The following is an 18,702-nucleotide window of genomic DNA, read 5'->3' as shown; positions in this document are numbered from 1 at the left end:
TTGTTTGATAGCCAAGACTGATTCCATGTTGGCATAATTTTGAGTGAGTACTAACAGAAACTCTTAACAGCCCAAGAGTCAAATCTGGAGTGATGGAATCCATGCTACCCAGAGTCCATACCAAGTGTGACACCAATTTAGAACTAAAGGTTGTTGTTTTTGCCTCAAGCCCAAGTGGAAGAGCTTTACATTTGGGCAGATTCGCTACATACCATCGTGACTAGATTGTGGATGATATAGGCATGGTGCCTGTTGTTTCCTGTCCTCACATTGTATGCGACTCTCTTTAATGTCTTACTATTGTGATGGCCAGAACACCTGCTTGTATGAGCAGTGAGAAAGGACTGACCACGTGATATTCTTCCTGTCAAATAAAGACCGCTTGGGAGAAACCCAAGGCAGGGGTAGATGGGTAGATGGGTTTTTAATATCTGAGGGTAAGCCAGTGGGGATATTTAAGCACATTTAGTGTTTATTTTAATATTTGGGTAGCTCTTTAAAGTTCTCCAAGTATTTTTAGATGGTAGTGATAATGACTAGGGGAGGGAGGTGACAATTTTTATATACTGGAGTATATTCTCATTTCATTGTCACAGAGTCACATGGGCTAGTTATTATTATCCCCATATCCTAGATGCCAAAGAGAATCATCCTAGTGTTGCTGTGATAACAAAACCAGTAAGTGGCGGGACGGATTACCAACACAGTTTCCTAGTCTAAATGGGGCGCTGTTTCTATTACTTGTTCTGAGAGGAAAAAGTGAACTTCATACAACTGTTCTTTAATGCAATCAAAAATTAATTTTACGTGAAACAAACACTCTAAAAATATTTCTAAGCCTATCATATTCAACAAGTAAGGTAGTTCTCTGTAGCAGCCAGTTTGAAAATGTGCACTTATTTTTTTTAATATCACATTGCAGCCTTCTGTCTTCCATAACATATTCTCCTAAATTAGAACGTAAGACACCAGAGTGCGTAGTACCACCAGAGAGTGACAACGAGAAGGGAGAGAGAAATAGCAAACGGGTCTGTTTTAATATGGCGGGAGATGAGCAGGAAGACTCGGGCCATGACACCATCAGCAACAGAGATTCTTACAGGTAATTCATTAATTCCTTAAACTCAATCATCAACACAGTCAAATATGATTCCTATTTTTGAATATTTTCCACAGAGGTCTTGAAAAAAAGTTTTGATTATCATTTTTGTTTATCACCCTCACAACATAACTGCCAGCTATTACCAACCCCAGATAAAACATAGTGATCCTGCAGAATCTTTCAAATTATTCTTTTTTCGTAATCAGAGTAATTTGGGAAAAAGCATTTTTTTCCCTCCAGGTCTGTGGAGCTAAACTTGTTCCTGTTACAAATTCTGTAACATGTATAGCAAATAAGCAAATTGAGCCTATATTAACATTTTTTTCCAGATATCTGTTTCTGATTATTGGACTGTGGGGTGAACAGGAGTTCTTTTTTTGTGTGTTTCTCCCCTTTTTTTTCTTATATTCTGTGTTCCAAACAAATTGGACTAATTTTTCCTGCTTACCTCCATGACCAGCTTTCTTTCTTTCCCTCTCTTGCACAATTTCTAAAGATTTATTATTATTATTAATTTGAGAGAGAGTGAGCGAGTAGGAGCAGGAGCAGTGGGGAAGGTCAGAGAGAGAGGGAGAAGAAGATTCCCCACTGAACAGGGAGCCCGAAGCGGGGCTCGATTCCAGGACCCTGGGATCACAACCTAAGCCAAAGGCAGATGCTTAACCAGCTCAGACAGCAGGTGCTCCTCCCTTGCACACTTTGTACAATCTTGATTTGATTGCTGTAACAAAGTACCAAGGACTGGGTGGCTTAAACAGCAGATGTTTATTTATTCATTATCCGACGGTTCTGGGGCCAGAAGTCCATGATCGTGGAGTCAGCAGTGCTGTTTTTTTCTGAGATCTGTGGAGGAATGATCAGGTCTGGGCCTCTTGCCTTGGTTGTAGATGGCCATCTTCTCCCGGTGTCTTCTTGTCCTTTCCCTCTTAAGTGTTTCCCTGTGGTCACATTTCCCCTTCTCAGGAAGTCACCAGTCATACTGAATTTGGGCCCACCACAATGACTTCATTTTAACTAAATTATGTCTGTAAAAATCCTCAATCCAAACAAGATTGTATTTCTGGGTCCTGAGTGTCAGACTTCTACCTGTGGATTTTAGGGGGGAGATGCAATCAACCTGTATCAGCTTCCCTCCAAAGTCTGTTGTCATCTGCCTACCATCATCCTTCCAACGATGGCAATCTCATGACCCTAAGATCATGACCTGAGCCGAAACCAAGAGTCTTACGCCCAGTGGACTGCACCCCTTGTGTGCCTCCTGTCTTATTTACTTTAATCAAGGGCAAAAACTCTCTTACTCACTGTTATTTATTATACAGTATTTTACAGTGAGAAAATATTAAGTAATTACCATTAAAGTTATTCTCCTCAGAGATGTTTAGCACTAATGTTAAAAACATTTTTACCAGACACACAGGGAAACAGGATGATCTCACATAATTCCCAACACAGTTCTACATGGTACACGCTGACATTAACCCCATTTTACATGTGAAGAAACTGAGGCCACAGGAGTTACATAATATACATGTGAAACCAGGTGGGCCGGCTCACGGTTTCTCTCTTAACCACCTTACTATCCTAATTTCTACATGAAAAGGATTTTAACAAATACATAAGAGTTAATTATTCCTAGAGATTTAATAGTATATAACACAGATTAACCATCTTGACCATTTCCTTTACTTTTAGCTTCAAAGGATACCAGTAGACTAATAGGAGGTTTTTCTCCAGTGGTTTTTCTCCAGTGAGAAATTACAGATCTAAAAATATTTTCTTACCTCAATTTCTAGTTCTCAGATAATTAAAATTACCCTCCGAGTCTCCCTCTAGGCTAAACTAGAAATTTTAAACATAAATTTAAAGTTAAATAAGTGCTTCTTACTGATTCTGAGGGGGAAAAAATATTCCATCTCTGATACTCTTTCTGAAATTTTGTAATGTGTCCATATTCACACTCAAAGCTTTTACCCATTGTTTCCTTCCACTTTGACCATTATCGAGCCCTTACCCGATGTGGCGGCCAGTGCTGAGCTCTGGGGTGGAGACAGGGTGCCATCCTCTCCCGGGAAGCTCAGAGAGCAGCTGATGAGTCATAATTTAAAGCTACCAGAAAGACTCCAAAGGCAGAGATCACGAAACAGGACCTTGTCTTTATGAGCACGTTAACTCAGACACACCACCTCAAATAGATAATGACGAATTTTAAGTGCACTTTGACTCCTAGTTTTCTTTTTCTTTCTTTCTTTCTTTGACAGAGATCGCAAGCAGTCAGAGAGGCAGAGGACAGGGGCGGAGGGCGGTGGCTGGTGGGGGAGGGAAGCAGGCTCCCTGATGAGCAGAGAGCCCAATGCGGGGCTCCATCCCAGGACCCTGGGATCATGACCTGAGCAGAAGGCAGAAGCTTTAACCCACTGAGCCACCCAGGCACCCCGACTCCTAGTTTTCTAACTACAGATTAAAAAAAAAAAAAAAATTCATTCAGGATCAGTCTACACAGCTTAAGAGATTTTGAAATACAATTGAATTCAAAATTTTTTAAACCATAAGATAAGGGCGCCTGGGTGGCTCAGTGGTTAAAGCCTCTGCCTTCGGCTCAGGTCATGATCTCAGGGTCCTGGGATCGAGTCCCGCATCGAGCTCTCTGCTCAGCAGGGAGCCTGCCTCCTCCTCCTGTGTCTCTCTGCCTGCCTCTCTGCCTACTTGTGATCTGTCTGTCAAATAAATAATTAAAAAAAAAATGTAAGGTAAAATAGGAGTCAAACAAAAGTGGTTCTTCTCGTAATTTTCTCCAAGACATGTCAATAAGCCTAACTGTGGCGTGACCTGTTTATCTAGTAAGAACAGGGAGGGTGGCAGCAAATTCACTCTGAAATTGACGACGTGTTGTGTTCCTCCTTCTCCCCAGTGACTGCAACAGCAACAGGAATTCCATCGCCTCCTTCACCAGCATCTGCAGCAGCCAGTGCAGCTCCTACTTCCACAGCGATGAAATGGACTCAGGTGCGTTTGGTGGAGGCGTGTGACCTTTTCTGCTGCCTGTCCTCAGGGAGATACCTTTCGGGGATGACAGTGTGTGACTGACATGCGTTTTCACCTTGGATCAGTTGTCCTTGGCCGCCACACGTGCTGGGTGACGTCAACGTCCCAATCCCGTGGTGAACAGAGTGAATTAAAAAGAGACGAAAGAAACAAGTCTGAAGTCTGATCTTAATATATATTTTAGGATTTTCTGTGATACTGTGAGGGAAGCTAGGTACACAGGAAACAGGTTATCCTAAAACATGAGGTGTTGTTGACTTTGTGAGGAGGTGGAGGGGTTTGAACCTGAGGACTTCTGAGATAGTAGATGCACAGGGAGGGGAATGATGAAAACACTGACTGAGAGAAATATCTTACAAATGTCTTATCTGGGGTATGTTAAGAACAGAGACTTTGCACCCAGTTAGGACACTTCTTCATTTTGAAATACGTAGTTTGTTTCAACTATTTAACCGTTAGGAATTGCACTATTTGAAAAAATCATTGACATAGGGTATAGAGTGTTTTCTCCTGTGAGGCACTCTGCTTCCACCTCTGTTTCAAAGAGCAATCATCTGACATCCTGACTGCTATTAAATCTTTTAGAATTCTTTATCTGATCGTAAGAACATGATGGAATAAGACTGCGTGTTTAATTATTATTTTTTGGTGTATTTATATTAAAATATTTTAGTATGTTAAACAAAGATGGGTGACTTATTTTTTATTTCTAGGTGATGAACTTCCCCTCAGTGTTCGCATTTCTCATGATAAGCAGGACAAGATACATAGCTGTCTTGAGCATCTTTTCAGCCAGGTATGATTGGGACAACTAGAAGTCTTTTCCCACACATCAGACTGTTGGGAATCCCTTTCTCAGACATAGTAAAAAAAGCTTCCTTTTTTTTTACTTTGCTTCTCTGTAGGTTTTCAGAATTCTTCATGACATTTCTTGCTTGACTTTATTCCTAATTTCAAGAAGCACAAGATTCTCTTGGTGTTTGTGTTGGTGTTTTGCATTTTTAAGAAAATTTATATCAATAACCAAATTCATAGAGTAGAAGATTTTACTGCTTTGAAAAACATTATGATGTCTTTTAGGGTTTTTAAAAATAACCCTAGAAATCTTCTTTTGTGAAATGAATATGTTGAGCATATTTATATCTTATATTAATATATGATGGGATAATAAGAAATTTTGCAATTGTTGTCAGTAAGTTTATTCCAATATTTTATTTAAAGATGGATTTTGCAAGCATCATGCGATTTCAAAAATAATTATGGCTTTAAGACAAAAATACTTTATAAGATTTACGCTTAGAAATACATTTATTATGTATTATGAGAAGTATGTAACTTTCAGAAATCTCTGCTCTTATGGTAGGTGGATTCAATTACCAATCTCCTAAAAGGACAAGCTGTTATAAGGGCCTTTGAACAAACCAAGTACCTCACACCAGGTCAAGGATTACAAGGTAAGGTTTAAAAATTCACCATTAGAGGGGCACCTGGGTGGCTCAGTGGGTTAAAAGCCTCTGCCTTCAGCTCAAGTCATGATCCCAGGGTCCTGGGATCAAGCCCCGCATCGGGCTCTCTGCTCGGCAGGGACCCCACTTCCCCCTCTCTCTCTCTGCCTGCCTCTCTACCTACTTGTGATTGCTTTCTATCAAATAAATAAATAAATAATGTTTAAAAAATAAATAATTAATTAATAACAAAATTTTTTAAATAAAAAGTCACTATGAGAAACAATTGGGAAACAAAGGTGGGAAATAATACAGTCATGAAGTAAAGGCATAGTGTAAGAAGAAAATGGCTACTCGTGTTTCATAATCCCCTTCATATTAATTCTATTTTAATAACTTTGGAATATAGATAAAAAGTCAGTGGGATGTTTTAAATTTATTTGCAAATGTAAAATGTGCAATGCCTATAGGGACTAGAATAAATAGGAATGAGTTAATTGAAGAGATGTAAGTGTCTCATAAGTGTGAAGTGTTGCAGCTTTTGCTGAAACCAGTATGCCTACTTGGTTGTAGCCCATTCATTGTTGGGGGAAGGGGTTTCAGGAATGAGCTTTGACAAAAAGAACAGCCAAACAGAATAAGCTCTAGAGCTGCCACTTTTTGACATCTAGTTTCAGACATTGAAAAGAGAGTTTTTATCTAAATTTGCTCCTTTGTTTAAATGTTTGTAAGAAAATAATAAGGTTAGCCTTTCTTTTTTAGATTTAACCAATTTTCTCCTGAAATATAATTAGAGAAAGTACCACCGTGCTAATAACCCATGACAACAGGAATGAAAGATGATTCTGAAGCTCACAGATTTGTTAACTGTTTGGTAAATGGTTGAAACTTAAAAGAGATTTCTGTATTTATTTAGAATTTCAGCAGGAAATGGAACCAAAGTTGAGTTGTCCAAAAAGGTTAAGACTTCACATCAAGCAAGACCCTTGGAATCTTCCCAGCAGCGTCCGGAATCTTGCTCAGAACATCAGAAGATTTGTTGAAGGTCAGGACGAAAAGCAAAGAATATTGCATAGCATTAGCAATAATGATTTAAAACCAAAAGTTCAGTAATACCTTGATTACTTTTTTGCAGTATTTCATGTTATGAGGAAAATCAAAGACCTGGAAATGGTGAGGGAGGGAGGAAGCAAAAGGAGGAATAGGATTATAGAGCCTTATGTTCCAAGGATCTAAATGATGTACACTGTATCACGGAGAATATTCCTGGTGAATAAAATAAGGGCTCATACTTGGGAGGACATGGAATGTGAAGAGTTTCATATTTTAAAATATGAAACAATATCAGCAAAATTTCTAAAGATTCACCAAAGTCATGAAGCTAAGTTTTATAGGAAGTCTAAAAAGTTAATTGTGAACTTGCAAGAATCGAAATAATAAGATAGGTCATGTCATTGGTTTATGTTTCTTTTTCATATTTGTCTAAGTTTATTTTTATTAACTCTCATGACATTGTTTACTCAACATCCTGTGACTGATACCTGCAGTCGGAGATAGGACATTTCAGGACAGCTCTAGTGCATCTGATTACGTGTTGTTTAGGGTCAGGGTGTAGAAAATTCTGAGCGTTTCCAAAACAAGTATGGTAGAAAAGATGAAATGAGAAATTTGTTTAAGTTTTTTAAAAATGCTTAATTTGGTGATTTTCTTCCCAACATCAGACCAGTGGTTGGCGACGTCTGGAGATATTTTCGGTTGTCACCATTGTGGGGGTGCTCTTGGCATCCAGCGTGTAGAGGCCAGAGATGCTGACAAATGTTCTGCAATGTACAGCACAGTCCCTCATGACAAAGGATTATTTGGCCCAAAATGTCAATAGTGCTAAGGTTGAGAAACCTCCACAATAAATAAGTATATGCCTATGTTTACATTTTTATTCCTCAGTCTTCGTATGTCAGTTGCATGTGGTAAATAACACTCAGCAGAATTATAGCATATCCCCCAGTCACTGCTAGAGAGAGTTAGAGAAAGTTGTGTAGAGAAAGTTAGAGAAAGTTGCTGACAAAAGACAGCTCTTAAATCTGATAGAGTCTGGGCCTGTGGCATAACTCCTTTGGGCCTCAGTTTCTTCATTTACCAAATGAAAAAGATGTGTATATGTTCTATGATTACTAAGTCTTCTGCCTAGAAATATACTCAAATATAACAGCTTAGATACTCATTTAGAGTTCAGTGGAGGAAAGTTTTGTACAGATATGGAAAGGTCCAAATAAATCACAGCAGTTCTATTGTGAGATAAAATCTTTTGTTTTTGACAGCTGTATTTCTTGGCTACATTTTTATTTTATAGCTACATATAATGGTTATTTGTGACAGATTATAACATCATATTTGATGAAAAGTCTGAATTTAAAACCTCCCAAAGTAATGAGTAGCAGAAATGATAAATACATCTTTTAAAGACTGCTTGGTGTAAGGAATTCAAACATATTTTACTAAGTAGAAGGTTTTTTTTTTTCTTTTTGCAGCATAAATGCCAGTATCATAACACTCCTAGAAATTATAATTCATGAATCTAAGTGCACTTGTTCTCTCTACCCCTGAAACTAATAATATACTATGTGTTAACTAACTTGAGTTTAAATAAAATCTTTAAAAATATTTAATGCATTTGTTCTCATCATCTTTGAGGGTTTTTTTTTTTTTTACATTATAGTTGTTTTCAGAGTAAATGCAATATCAGTTAAGAACAGAGAAATCTTTAGACCTTTTCTTGTTTTGTTTTTTGAGGAGCTTTATCTTTAAGATATAAACTTTATCTAATGCAAGATAAAAAGCTTAATTTTAATGGTATTCATTTTAAAAATCTTAACATTTTCATCATAAGTTCTGCTTTTATAACCTCAATACCTCACTCATATCACAAGAAGCAGCTATAGGAATGATAACTATTTGCATATATTGACTGATGTGTGTTGTGAATATGGGTGCCAGTCTTGGTCAGGGGAGCTCAACAACTGGTTGAGTATGGTTGGGTGTGCTGACTGTCTTCCAGTGAATGGTGTGGGGAGGGGTCTTTGCAGAATTTAAGTTATATCCCTGTTTGCAAGTTTTAGTGAGATGCACTTCTTTGGCTAAGTTCTGTGATTCTCACCATGTTAAGTGAATCTCTAAAGAATGATTAATCACTAGTTCAGTCCAATGGACTGTCAAGAAAGAGGTCAAGCTGTCATTTCTGCTCATCTGTTTGTTGTCTGGTCCTGTTATACAGAATGGAAGCAGCAGCATTGAGATTCTTGTAATCAACTGCTTGTTATGTGGAGGTTCTCTGATGTAACCTCACTGATTCATTATGAATTTATTCTATTCAACTTAAAGTACTTTTCATTCTATTTCCCAATTGTCTTTATATAGGGGATCATTTAATAAAGGATTAGGTCTTGGCTAGAAATTCAACATAATGTCACCTTGCCAGAATTTCATGGTTTATTATACAGCAGGGATAACCCCATTCTCATGTTTCTGTAAGGGAGGAAAAAAGTAATTTTTTTCCCCTTCTACCCTACTAGGTTCATTGGCTGGGCCCTATAGATCAGTCAGACAAAAGACAAATTAACTAGGGAAACACATATAAATTTATTTAATATGTTTTATATGATACGGGAGACTTTGTAAGGAAATGGATTCCAGAAGAAATAGTTAAACCTGAGTGCTTTTACACTAGGTTTGATAAAGAGTAGAAAGCTTTAGAAAAATGTGATAGGATGAAAGGGTATGTGCTAAGGGTAGAAAACTGGAGAAATTTAGCAAGGCCTGTTCTCAGTGTCCCTCTGTCTTTGGAAATAAGGATGTTCCTTTCCTCTGGGATTGGGAGGGCACTTCTCACAAGAGGGTTTTATGACCAGCCTCGAGGGAGTAGGGGGAGATCAGAGAGTCCTCTATACACCTTCTGTTTATCAAGTTCCTTCAGCTTAAAATTTTCAGTATGCCAAATTGCCATATTTTGGGGTAGCATGTTCTGAACCTCATCATTTGTTCATCGCTGATTTCAAAATATCCTATCAAGTATATATCAGAATATAATAATTCTATGATCTTTATATAGAGAACACTGTTACAGTACCATTCCTAAGCTGCATCACACTGGACTAAGTGGGGGATAGATTAATTTTGCATTGTCACTAAGCAATAAAGTGATGTCTGCCTCCTACTTCATCTCTACACTAAATTATGGTCTCAGATTATCAGCAAGCTGAAGATGTTTTTACATGATTAGCACACAGTGATACTGGGATTTATATAAGAAATATATATTTGGTCTTTGTCTCCTTTCCTTGCTCAGATTTCCTAAAACTCTTGGAATTTCTTATGATCAGAGCTAGAAAGGTGTCTTTTGTTATGCCCATGAAGTGACTTTTGGAAAACTTCTAAGGATGGGAGCTGATTTGCCAAGGAAGCCAACCATGTGATTAGAGAGTTGGAACTTTGAATACCACTCCCAACTTCTGGGAGCAGAGGGGGGTTGGAGATTGAGTTCAGACACCAATGACCAATGATTTAATCAATCATGCCTATGTAATGAAGCCTCCACAAGTTCAGAGAGCTTCAGGGTTAGTTCTAGAAGAGTGGTGCTTTCAGAGAGCATGGAAGTGCTGCACCATTTCCCCATACCTTACCCAGTGCATCTCTTCCATTTGGCTCCTGAGCTATATCCTTTTATAATAAACAGGTGATTTAGTAGATAAATGTTTCTCAAAGTTCTGTGAGCCACTCTAGCCAATTAATCAAACCCAAGAGAGAGTCACTGAAACCACCAATCTGCAGCCAGTTAGTCAGAAGCATAGGTGGCAGCCATGATTTGCAGTTGGCACATGAAGTGTGTGTGTGTTGGGGTGGGGGGCAGTCTTGTGGAACTGAGCCCTTACTCTGTGAGATCTGATGCTATCTCCAGGTAGATAATGCCAGAACTGAGTTGAATTGTAGGATACCCTGATAGTATTAGACAATTGCTTGGTGGTATGGGGGAAAAACACACACTGGAATTTGTGACAGAATTAGACCCACCATCCCCTTAAAGTCAAATGTTTATTAGTAAACACATTTTCAATTCTTGTCCCCTACAAAAGTTGTACTCTTTTCAAAATCTCCCATTGATTCAGCAACTTTTTTTTTTCATTTTTTTCCCTCTGCCTTTGTCCCAGATATCCCAAAGAACTTCTTTCATTTTTTTAAATCAAAAGTCTCCAATTTCCCCCTTTTTCTTCTTACTGCAGTAATTGGAACAGTTTTCTGGATAATCCCCCATCTCTATCTTTTCTGATTTATATATTACTATATACTATATTCAACTTCCTAAAATATTATGTTCATTTTAGAACCCTGCCCAGAACCTTACATGATTTTTGTTAGCTAAGTCTAAACTCATCATTCTGGTGTTGGATCCAATTTTTAAATGAGGCTTTCTAATTGTATCCCAATCTCAGTCTCTAAATGATATAATAAAATCTTTTCTATGCTAGATTGTTGGATATTTGGTATTCATTCTTTACTATACTCTCTTGCTAGCACTCTTTCCCACTTTTTGGATATGAACCTATTCCCTTGACACTGTAACTTTAAAAAATGTTTAAAAACATTTACTTGTGATCTCTGTCTCTCAGATAAATAGATAAAATTAAAAAAAAACATTTTCAAGACACAGAATTCTATACCAATTTTTTAGCTGGATTCCGATTAGAATAATAACAGTGCTTCACAGATATACAGCATGTTAAAGAATTTCCCAAGGCTTTTAATATATATCCCTGTTTATTTTTCCTACACAGGTCTATAAAAATAGATAAGATAGGTGTTATCATCACTTATAAATGAGCACCTTGAAACTCAAAGTATGGTTGACCATTGAACAGCATGAAGGTTAGGGGCACTGACTTCCTGCACAATCAATCTGCATATAGCTTCTGACTCCCCCAAAACCTCACTACTAATAGCTGACTGCTGACCAGAGCCTAACTGATAACATAATCAGTTAGTACATATTTTTTACATTACACGTATCATATATTATATTCTTTCAATAAAGAAAGCTAGAGAAAAGAAAATGTTTAAAAAATCATGAAAAGAAAAATACATTTACAGTACTATACTGTATTGACTGAAAAAATTCCACGTATGAGTGGACCCATGCAGTTCAAACCTGTGTTGTTCAAGGGTCAACTATGGTTGAGCCATTTTCTGAAGACCACAAAGCTGGTACGGATATACCACACTATCCTATGTTTTGCTTTCCTTGGTTTCAGTTACTCTTAGTCAGCCACAGTCCAGAAGCAGATGATCCTCTTTTTGACTTAGAAGGTCAGTCACAGGCTAACTCTACATCATGATGCCTACATCATTCCCCTCACTTCATCTCTTCACATTGGCGTTTTATCATTTCACATCATCACAAGAAGGAAAAGTATGGTACAATAAGATATTTGAGAGAGAGAGACCAGATTCACATAACTTTAATACAGTATATTATTATAATTGTTCTATTTTATTATTATTTCTTGTTGTTAATCTCTTACTGGGCCTAATTTGTAAATTAAATTTTGTCATAGGTATATGGATGTACAGGAAAAACCATAGTATATACTGGGCTTGGTACTACCCATTGTTTCAGGCGCCCACTGGGGTGGGGGAGTCTTGGAATGTCCCTCATAAATAAAGGGGGATGACTGTAGCAGAAGTGTGTTGTGGACTCTTCGTCCAGGATACTTTTCTGCCTCTGAAATTCTCTTGTTCTCATGTTATCACTTTTAAAATGTAATAACCTCTCAAATATCTCCTGTACTTCTTAACAGATAATTTTGTCATTCTGACTCTGTTGTGAACCTGTTTGGAATAGGATGCAACTTAAACTTTTTTTTAACTTCCCATAATCTGGGGGGCATGAAGAAGCTCTGTATGTTTTTATATTTACTCATTGAGAGTAAACTATTTACCAATTAGAAGTAAAGTAATGAGTATGAAGCTAAGACACAATAAGCAGTTGTGATTGCCCTTGTTTGGAGATGGGCTGGGGAGAACAGTATTTGAAACTATTTAGTATTGTTCTGCCCTTTAGGGCGGTTCTTGACATAGAGATAGGAAAGGAAGTCTAGAGAGAGAGAGATTTTATATATATATATATATATATATATATACATATATATATATACTGTACATATTACACGTATATACACATGCACACACTATATAATCTGTAAGTATAATCTGTATAATTACATATAATTTATAATTATCATATGTAATGAATAATATGATATGTATAATTATATATAAAGATTATTAAATGCATATATAATCTTCAAAAGTGTAAGTAACTAAGAAAAAATGCTGTTTGAGAACTTACTGATCAAGACCATAATCGCTATAGGAGTTTAGAGAACACCATGCACACTACAGCAGTTAAGGGTGACTTAACAAAGGTAGCACAATTTGAATGGTGTTGCACAAGCTAATTTAAATCAGAACTGTAAGAAATTGTAACATCTAGAGCAATGGATAGAATTTATATAGGTAGATAGGAAGAACAGCATGTCAAGTAAATGGGATTTTTATTATCTAATATAGTAAGATTGTGCTAATTTTTACTGCACAGTTAAAATGTGGTGCTAGTGGGAGAAAAAGACTAACCTGTTAATTTTTTTTTTTTTTTTCTGCAGAGGTCAAGTGTAGGATACTCCTGGCTCTTCTTGAATATTCAGGTACTATTTTTCATTATTTTTATGATTTGAAATTATTGTTGTCCATGACCTTAGAAGTCTCATGATATCAAGGCAGTGCTTTCAACAAATTAGATGGAAATACAATCCCTACTTTCTCTAAAGTCTGGCAGAGATTTAAGAAAATGCTTAATTTTAATAAAAGCATAAAAACATGCTCATCTTCAATTATAGGTACAAAGTGGAAACTTACATAAGTATATGTTTATACAGAATATAATTAAAAAGGAGAAGGAAAGCAGGTTTTGGTAAAGCGAATTGTACATAGGATTTATTGTCAAACTATGTCTAACTTTTGTTTATGATCAAGGCTGTAGGTGGGCTCAGAATCAAGGGTTAGAAAAGCAGACCTGTACTTTGAAAGGCAGAATCTTTTATAATCTACCAAACCTGGAAATTTTAAATTAAAAGTGAATGACTAAGTCAAGTTAACCAGGGCTTTTTTGTTTGTTGGCTGGTTTTGTTTTAATTAAACAAGTAGTTGTCTTGTTTTTTGACTGAGTAATAATAATAAACAAAAGTGTCTTACTTTTTTAAGTTTTCACTAATAACTAACCAGTTGATAGACTTCATATTAATGGATTTCCTTGGGTCCTCACAATCACTCTATGAGAATATTATTATCTTTCCACAGGTTTAAACATGAAGAAATTAACATTTAGGCCAATTAATAATAATAAGGAGAAAGGGTATTCATTCGACACATATTTTTGAGTATCTGGAAGATTAATTAGATGCTTGATTGAGTAAAGGCATAAGTAGTGGATGGCAGATGAAATTCAAACTTAGTTATGCCAATTCCAGAAGTGGTCCTGGAATGCATTGCTTTATTCATTCATATTCAAACAGCTATTCTTATAGATCTTTATTTTGATTTCAATTTTATTTTTCTATTCCTGTCAGAAGCCTCCTTCTTCTTACTTTATTTACTAACTCTTTTTTCCCCTCTGTAATATAGGATGGCACCAGAATGTAGCCAAATTACTCCATATTGTTGGCTGCAGAGTTATGCTTGCCACTTGAAAAGGGTAGATTGTGTCTGCTAAATATATTTTTTAAAGATTTTACTTATTTATTTGACAGAGAGAGAGATCACAAATAGGCAGAGAGGGAGGCAGAGAGAGAGGAGGAAGCAGGCTCCCTGCAGAGCAGAGAGCCCAGTTCGGGGCTTGATTCCAGGACCCTGAGATCACGACCTGAGCCAAAGGCAGAGGCTTAACCCACTGAGCCACCCAGGTGCCCCTGCTAAATATTTTAAATTCATCTTTATTCCTATCCTTCTCTCTCTCTAATCTCTCTTTTATTTCTTTGTTGTTATTTTTCTATTATTGTTTTCTTTTCCCTATAGTCTTAGGATAATGACTGTGATTACTTGTGTGCCTAGAAACCATCTCATTCTTTTTAGACCAGCTATGGAATTTGAGCTTTTTAAACCAGGGAGAGAAAATGAAGTATTACTATTTTAAAACATGCTTGTAGACGGTGAGTTTAAGTAGGTGCTTAAATACTGGAATGAGACAGAAGCCTTTGATAAGTTAAACATCCATTTCTTTTGAGTGTATTCCCGCTACAAGAGAATTGTAACTCTGCAAAAACAATAAACAATAAACAATAAACAAACTGTAACCAAAAAACAGCTCTCCCTGCCTTTCTTCTTTTGCTAGAAGCTGAAAGCAGCTGTTGTTGATCCTGTCGTAGTTCTTATTGATAAAAATGAGGAATGAGAATAGTTTTGAGGAAGGACGGACACTCGTGAATTTCGAACAGCTGTGCAATTAAGACTTGTCAGTTTTTCTTGAGAGTTTGCTTATTTTGGTGTCTTTATTCATCCTATGGTTCCTTCCCTGGTCAGCAATAGAACTGAGCCCCACTCAGTGCCAGGTACCCTGCTAGATGCTGGAGAAAAGAATAACAATGCTGTGCGATTTCACTTGCTAACTAAGTGCTTTATCTTTGTATCTCATGTTATCTTATGTTTTGTATCTTATGTATCTTATGTTTATTGCAGGACTGAGCAGAAATAACCCATACTCTATAAAAGAATCTGATACCTAGGATTATATGGTTTAAAATGAGTGGAATGAGTAGATGAAAGCAGATTATATGTCTCTAGGTCCATGAGCGCCATTCACACTATATGCCCCTTCCTCTGTCCTTGATGTGCTGATGGTCTCTTGGGGAACCCAAACATGTAAACAAACTCTCACAATGCTGAGTAATTAGCCATCTAGTAGAGGGAGGTCCCCAGGCCCCTGATGGCAGAGCAGGAAGTCCATGATACCTGCGGAAGGAGAGAGGAAATTTTGCAAGGGAATATAATATTTCAGTAGTTAAGTGGGTTCCCAGTAGTTCAAGGAGTCGACTCTAAAGAACGATTTATTTTATTTTATTACATTCAGTTAGCCACTGTATAGTACATCATTAGTTTTAATGTAGTGCTCAATAATTCATTAGTTGCATATAACACCCTCTGCTCATCACAACATGTGCCCTCCTTAATACCCATTACCCTATTATCGCATCCCTCACCCCTCCTCCCCTCTGAAAACCTCACTTTGTTTCCTGGAGTCCCCGGTCTCTCATGGTTCATCTTCCTCTCTGATTTCTCTTCTGTCAGTTTTCCCTCCCTTCCTCTATGGTTCCCTATGTTATTGGTTATGTTCCACACAGGAGTGAAGCCATATGATAATTATCTTTCTCTGCTTGGCTTACTTCACTTAGCATATTCCCATTCCAGATAAAGGGCTGATATCCAAGATCTATAAAGAGCTTCTCAAAATCAACATTCAAAAAACAAATAACCCAGTCAAAAAATAAGCAGAAGACATGAACTTCTCCAAAGAAGACATACAAATGGCCAACAGACACATGAAAAAATGCTCAACATCACTAGCCATCAAGGAAATACAAATCAAAACCACAATGACGTACCACATTACTCCAGTTAGAATGGCAAAAATTAACAAAACAGGGAACAACAAATGTTGTTAAGTATATGGAGAAAGGGGAACCCTCTTACACTGTTGGTGGGAATGCAGGCTGTTGCAGCCACTCTGGAAAATAGCATGGAGGTTCCACAAGATTTTAAAAATAGAGCTATCCTATGGCCCAGCAATTGCACTACCAGGTATTTACCCCAAAGATACAGATGCAGTGAAAACAAACTGTACATGCACCCCAATGTTCATAGCAGCAAGTCCATGATAGCCGAAATGTGGAAGGATGATTTAAAGTTTGTTGGTGGAGAGGATGGGAAAGTACCCACACATAGCCAGAGGGCCTCCATAGGGACAAAAGTGTGAGCTATAATAGCATTTATAAGGGCATCTAGCATTTGAGGAACCTGAGCAGTGGTGTGTAGCTCCAAGAGGAGAGGTCTGTACAGCCAGGTTTCTGGCTACTTTCAGATACGTTGTTTTATTATATTTTCATAACAAGCCTGGGAAGATCATTGTTGGTGTGGGGGATAAATGAAGGGAAGTAATGTATTTAAAAGCTGTCAGCATAACTTGAGGATAGATTGTATAGACCCCTTTCTGCCACTCTGAGTTTTTTACTTTTTTACTCCCTGGGAGGTGATAATGTGTACAGAGTTACTTGAAAAACTCAGTATGATGGGTCTATTGAAGTCTATGCAAACAAGTCATTTACTCTGTGGGAAATAGGAAAGTGTAACTGAAAATCACCTCATAAAGTAGTAAGGAGTTATATAAAGTATTTTTCATTCAAAAATATGTTGGTTTGAAATTTAAATGGCAGTGTGGTCCAGAGCATCTTGTGTATCAAATTCTGTGAGCATACACATGTCCCAAGCCTCAACTTGAATACCTTCAAATCCCCAGTAACTGGTGCCATGTTTAATTCCTGTGGTGTATTCAGCATGAAGAGTTTGAAGTAATAGAGAAATAAAACTTTTGCGTGATCACTTCTGACTTGATAATGAAAATTGAATGAAAATTCTATTGGGCTTAAGATGCATATAGAATATAGTAGTGGAATGTAGAATAAACATTTATGTATTCTTTCTAAGGCTAAAAAAAGGGAAGAAATTTGGGCATTTCTTCTCAAAAGCGATTTGAAAATAATTATTTCTACTAGTGGCAAAGTTACTAACCCTTGTGATCTAAAGTTTTTCAGTGGAACTGGATCCTTCCTCCTATAGACTTTGGCTTTCCATTCTTGATAGAAGGCATTTCTTTTCCAATTCAGTTTTGGTTATGAAATTATTCTCAGGTTATAAGTGGGAGTATTTCTGCCAAAACTATTGAAGTATTTTTTAAATTTCCCTAGATTTTCTGCTTTGCTATAGAACAATAGAACCCAAAGCAAGACTGTGTAAGAAAGATACAGGACAGTTTTATTTAGTTTCTGTTTGAATCTCAGCACTGCAGCTAAACATTTGGGTTAACAAGCTATGTGAATTACCCTTTTAGGTCAAACTAAGTCCAGACATTTCAAGAAGTCAGAGAATGAGCTCATACATTTTTGTTTCACTTACTTTGTTTGTTAGTTGCTGTACTGGTTCATTATTTTCATTAATTAATTCAATAAACTGTTACAGAATGTCTACACTTTGTTAAAAATTGTATACAACAAAAAATAGGTGTTTTGCTTTTTTCTTAATCAAGAATTGGGCAAAGATTTTTCCTACTTTAGCTGTTTTACAGTTACCTGTAAAACACTATTTTCCATCTATTTGAATGAGGCACATAGTATATAATTACTTAAGGGAAATGACTAACAAATGTTATTGACTAAATTAATAAGTTGAACCATATGGAGTTGCCATATTTGACCATTTTGACCAAGGAAAGCAACAGGTTCGTAGAGATCAATGTAATAAATGAATATTCATTATAAAATTAAATGTTTTACAATTTAATCCTTTTTCTAATAAAATTTTCAGAGTAGCTTTTACTAACAGTGAAACTAGGCAACACAGCAATTACAGTATGTATTCACATGCTTTTGATGGTTATTAAAGACATATGTTCATTGTTCTTAGTAAACAACTTAAAAATTATGCCTTTTTATCAATAAAGCAAAAACTTATGGCAACATTTATGTCTATGAACTAATATTGACAGTGCTTCATTTCAGAAAATTCTGAGCCCTTGAAATATTCAGTACACTTTTGAGAGTATGAACATTTTTGCTTTTGTTGTTTATCTAGTACAAGTGATTTTTCAGTGTACAGAATGTATGGCTTGACATTTATAGAGTTTATAGAGTTTGTATATATCCAAAAACTCAAAAAGGTGAATCTCTGTGATCAGGTTTTCAAAGGCAAGCTTCTTTCCACTTGAAAAAGCTGTGGCCCAGGAGTGGCCATTCATAGGGTAAA

General features: G+C 36.8%; 1 protein-coding gene across 1 annotated transcript in view; it reads left to right on the top strand.

Moving 5' to 3' along the window:
* PREX2 (phosphatidylinositol-3,4,5-trisphosphate dependent Rac exchange factor 2) overlaps positions 1–18,702 on the top strand; it is a gene marked incomplete at its 5' end in the record, with an annotated part of 190,631 nt that overhangs the window by 76,864 nt on the left and 95,065 nt on the right. The window contains 6 exons of the mRNA XM_032848425.1: positions 923–1,102; positions 4,011–4,105; positions 4,858–4,940; positions 5,508–5,598; positions 6,506–6,634; positions 13,299–13,340. Coding sequence (XP_032704316.1) covers positions 923–1,102; positions 4,011–4,105; positions 4,858–4,940; positions 5,508–5,598; positions 6,506–6,634; positions 13,299–13,340 — 620 coding nt within the window. The remainder of the gene's footprint in view (positions 1–922; positions 1,103–4,010; positions 4,106–4,857; positions 4,941–5,507; positions 5,599–6,505; positions 6,635–13,298; positions 13,341–18,702) is intronic.

The sequence above is a fragment of the Lontra canadensis genome, unplaced genomic scaffold (genome assembly GCF_010015895.1).
Source record: "Lontra canadensis isolate GAN:19392208 unplaced genomic scaffold, GSC_riverotter_1.0 scaffold203, whole genome shotgun sequence".
Taxonomy (NCBI): domain Eukaryota; kingdom Metazoa; phylum Chordata; class Mammalia; order Carnivora; family Mustelidae; genus Lontra; species Lontra canadensis.
Note: the sequence above shows the minus strand (reverse complement) of the source record. Positions and strands in the feature narration are given on the sequence as shown.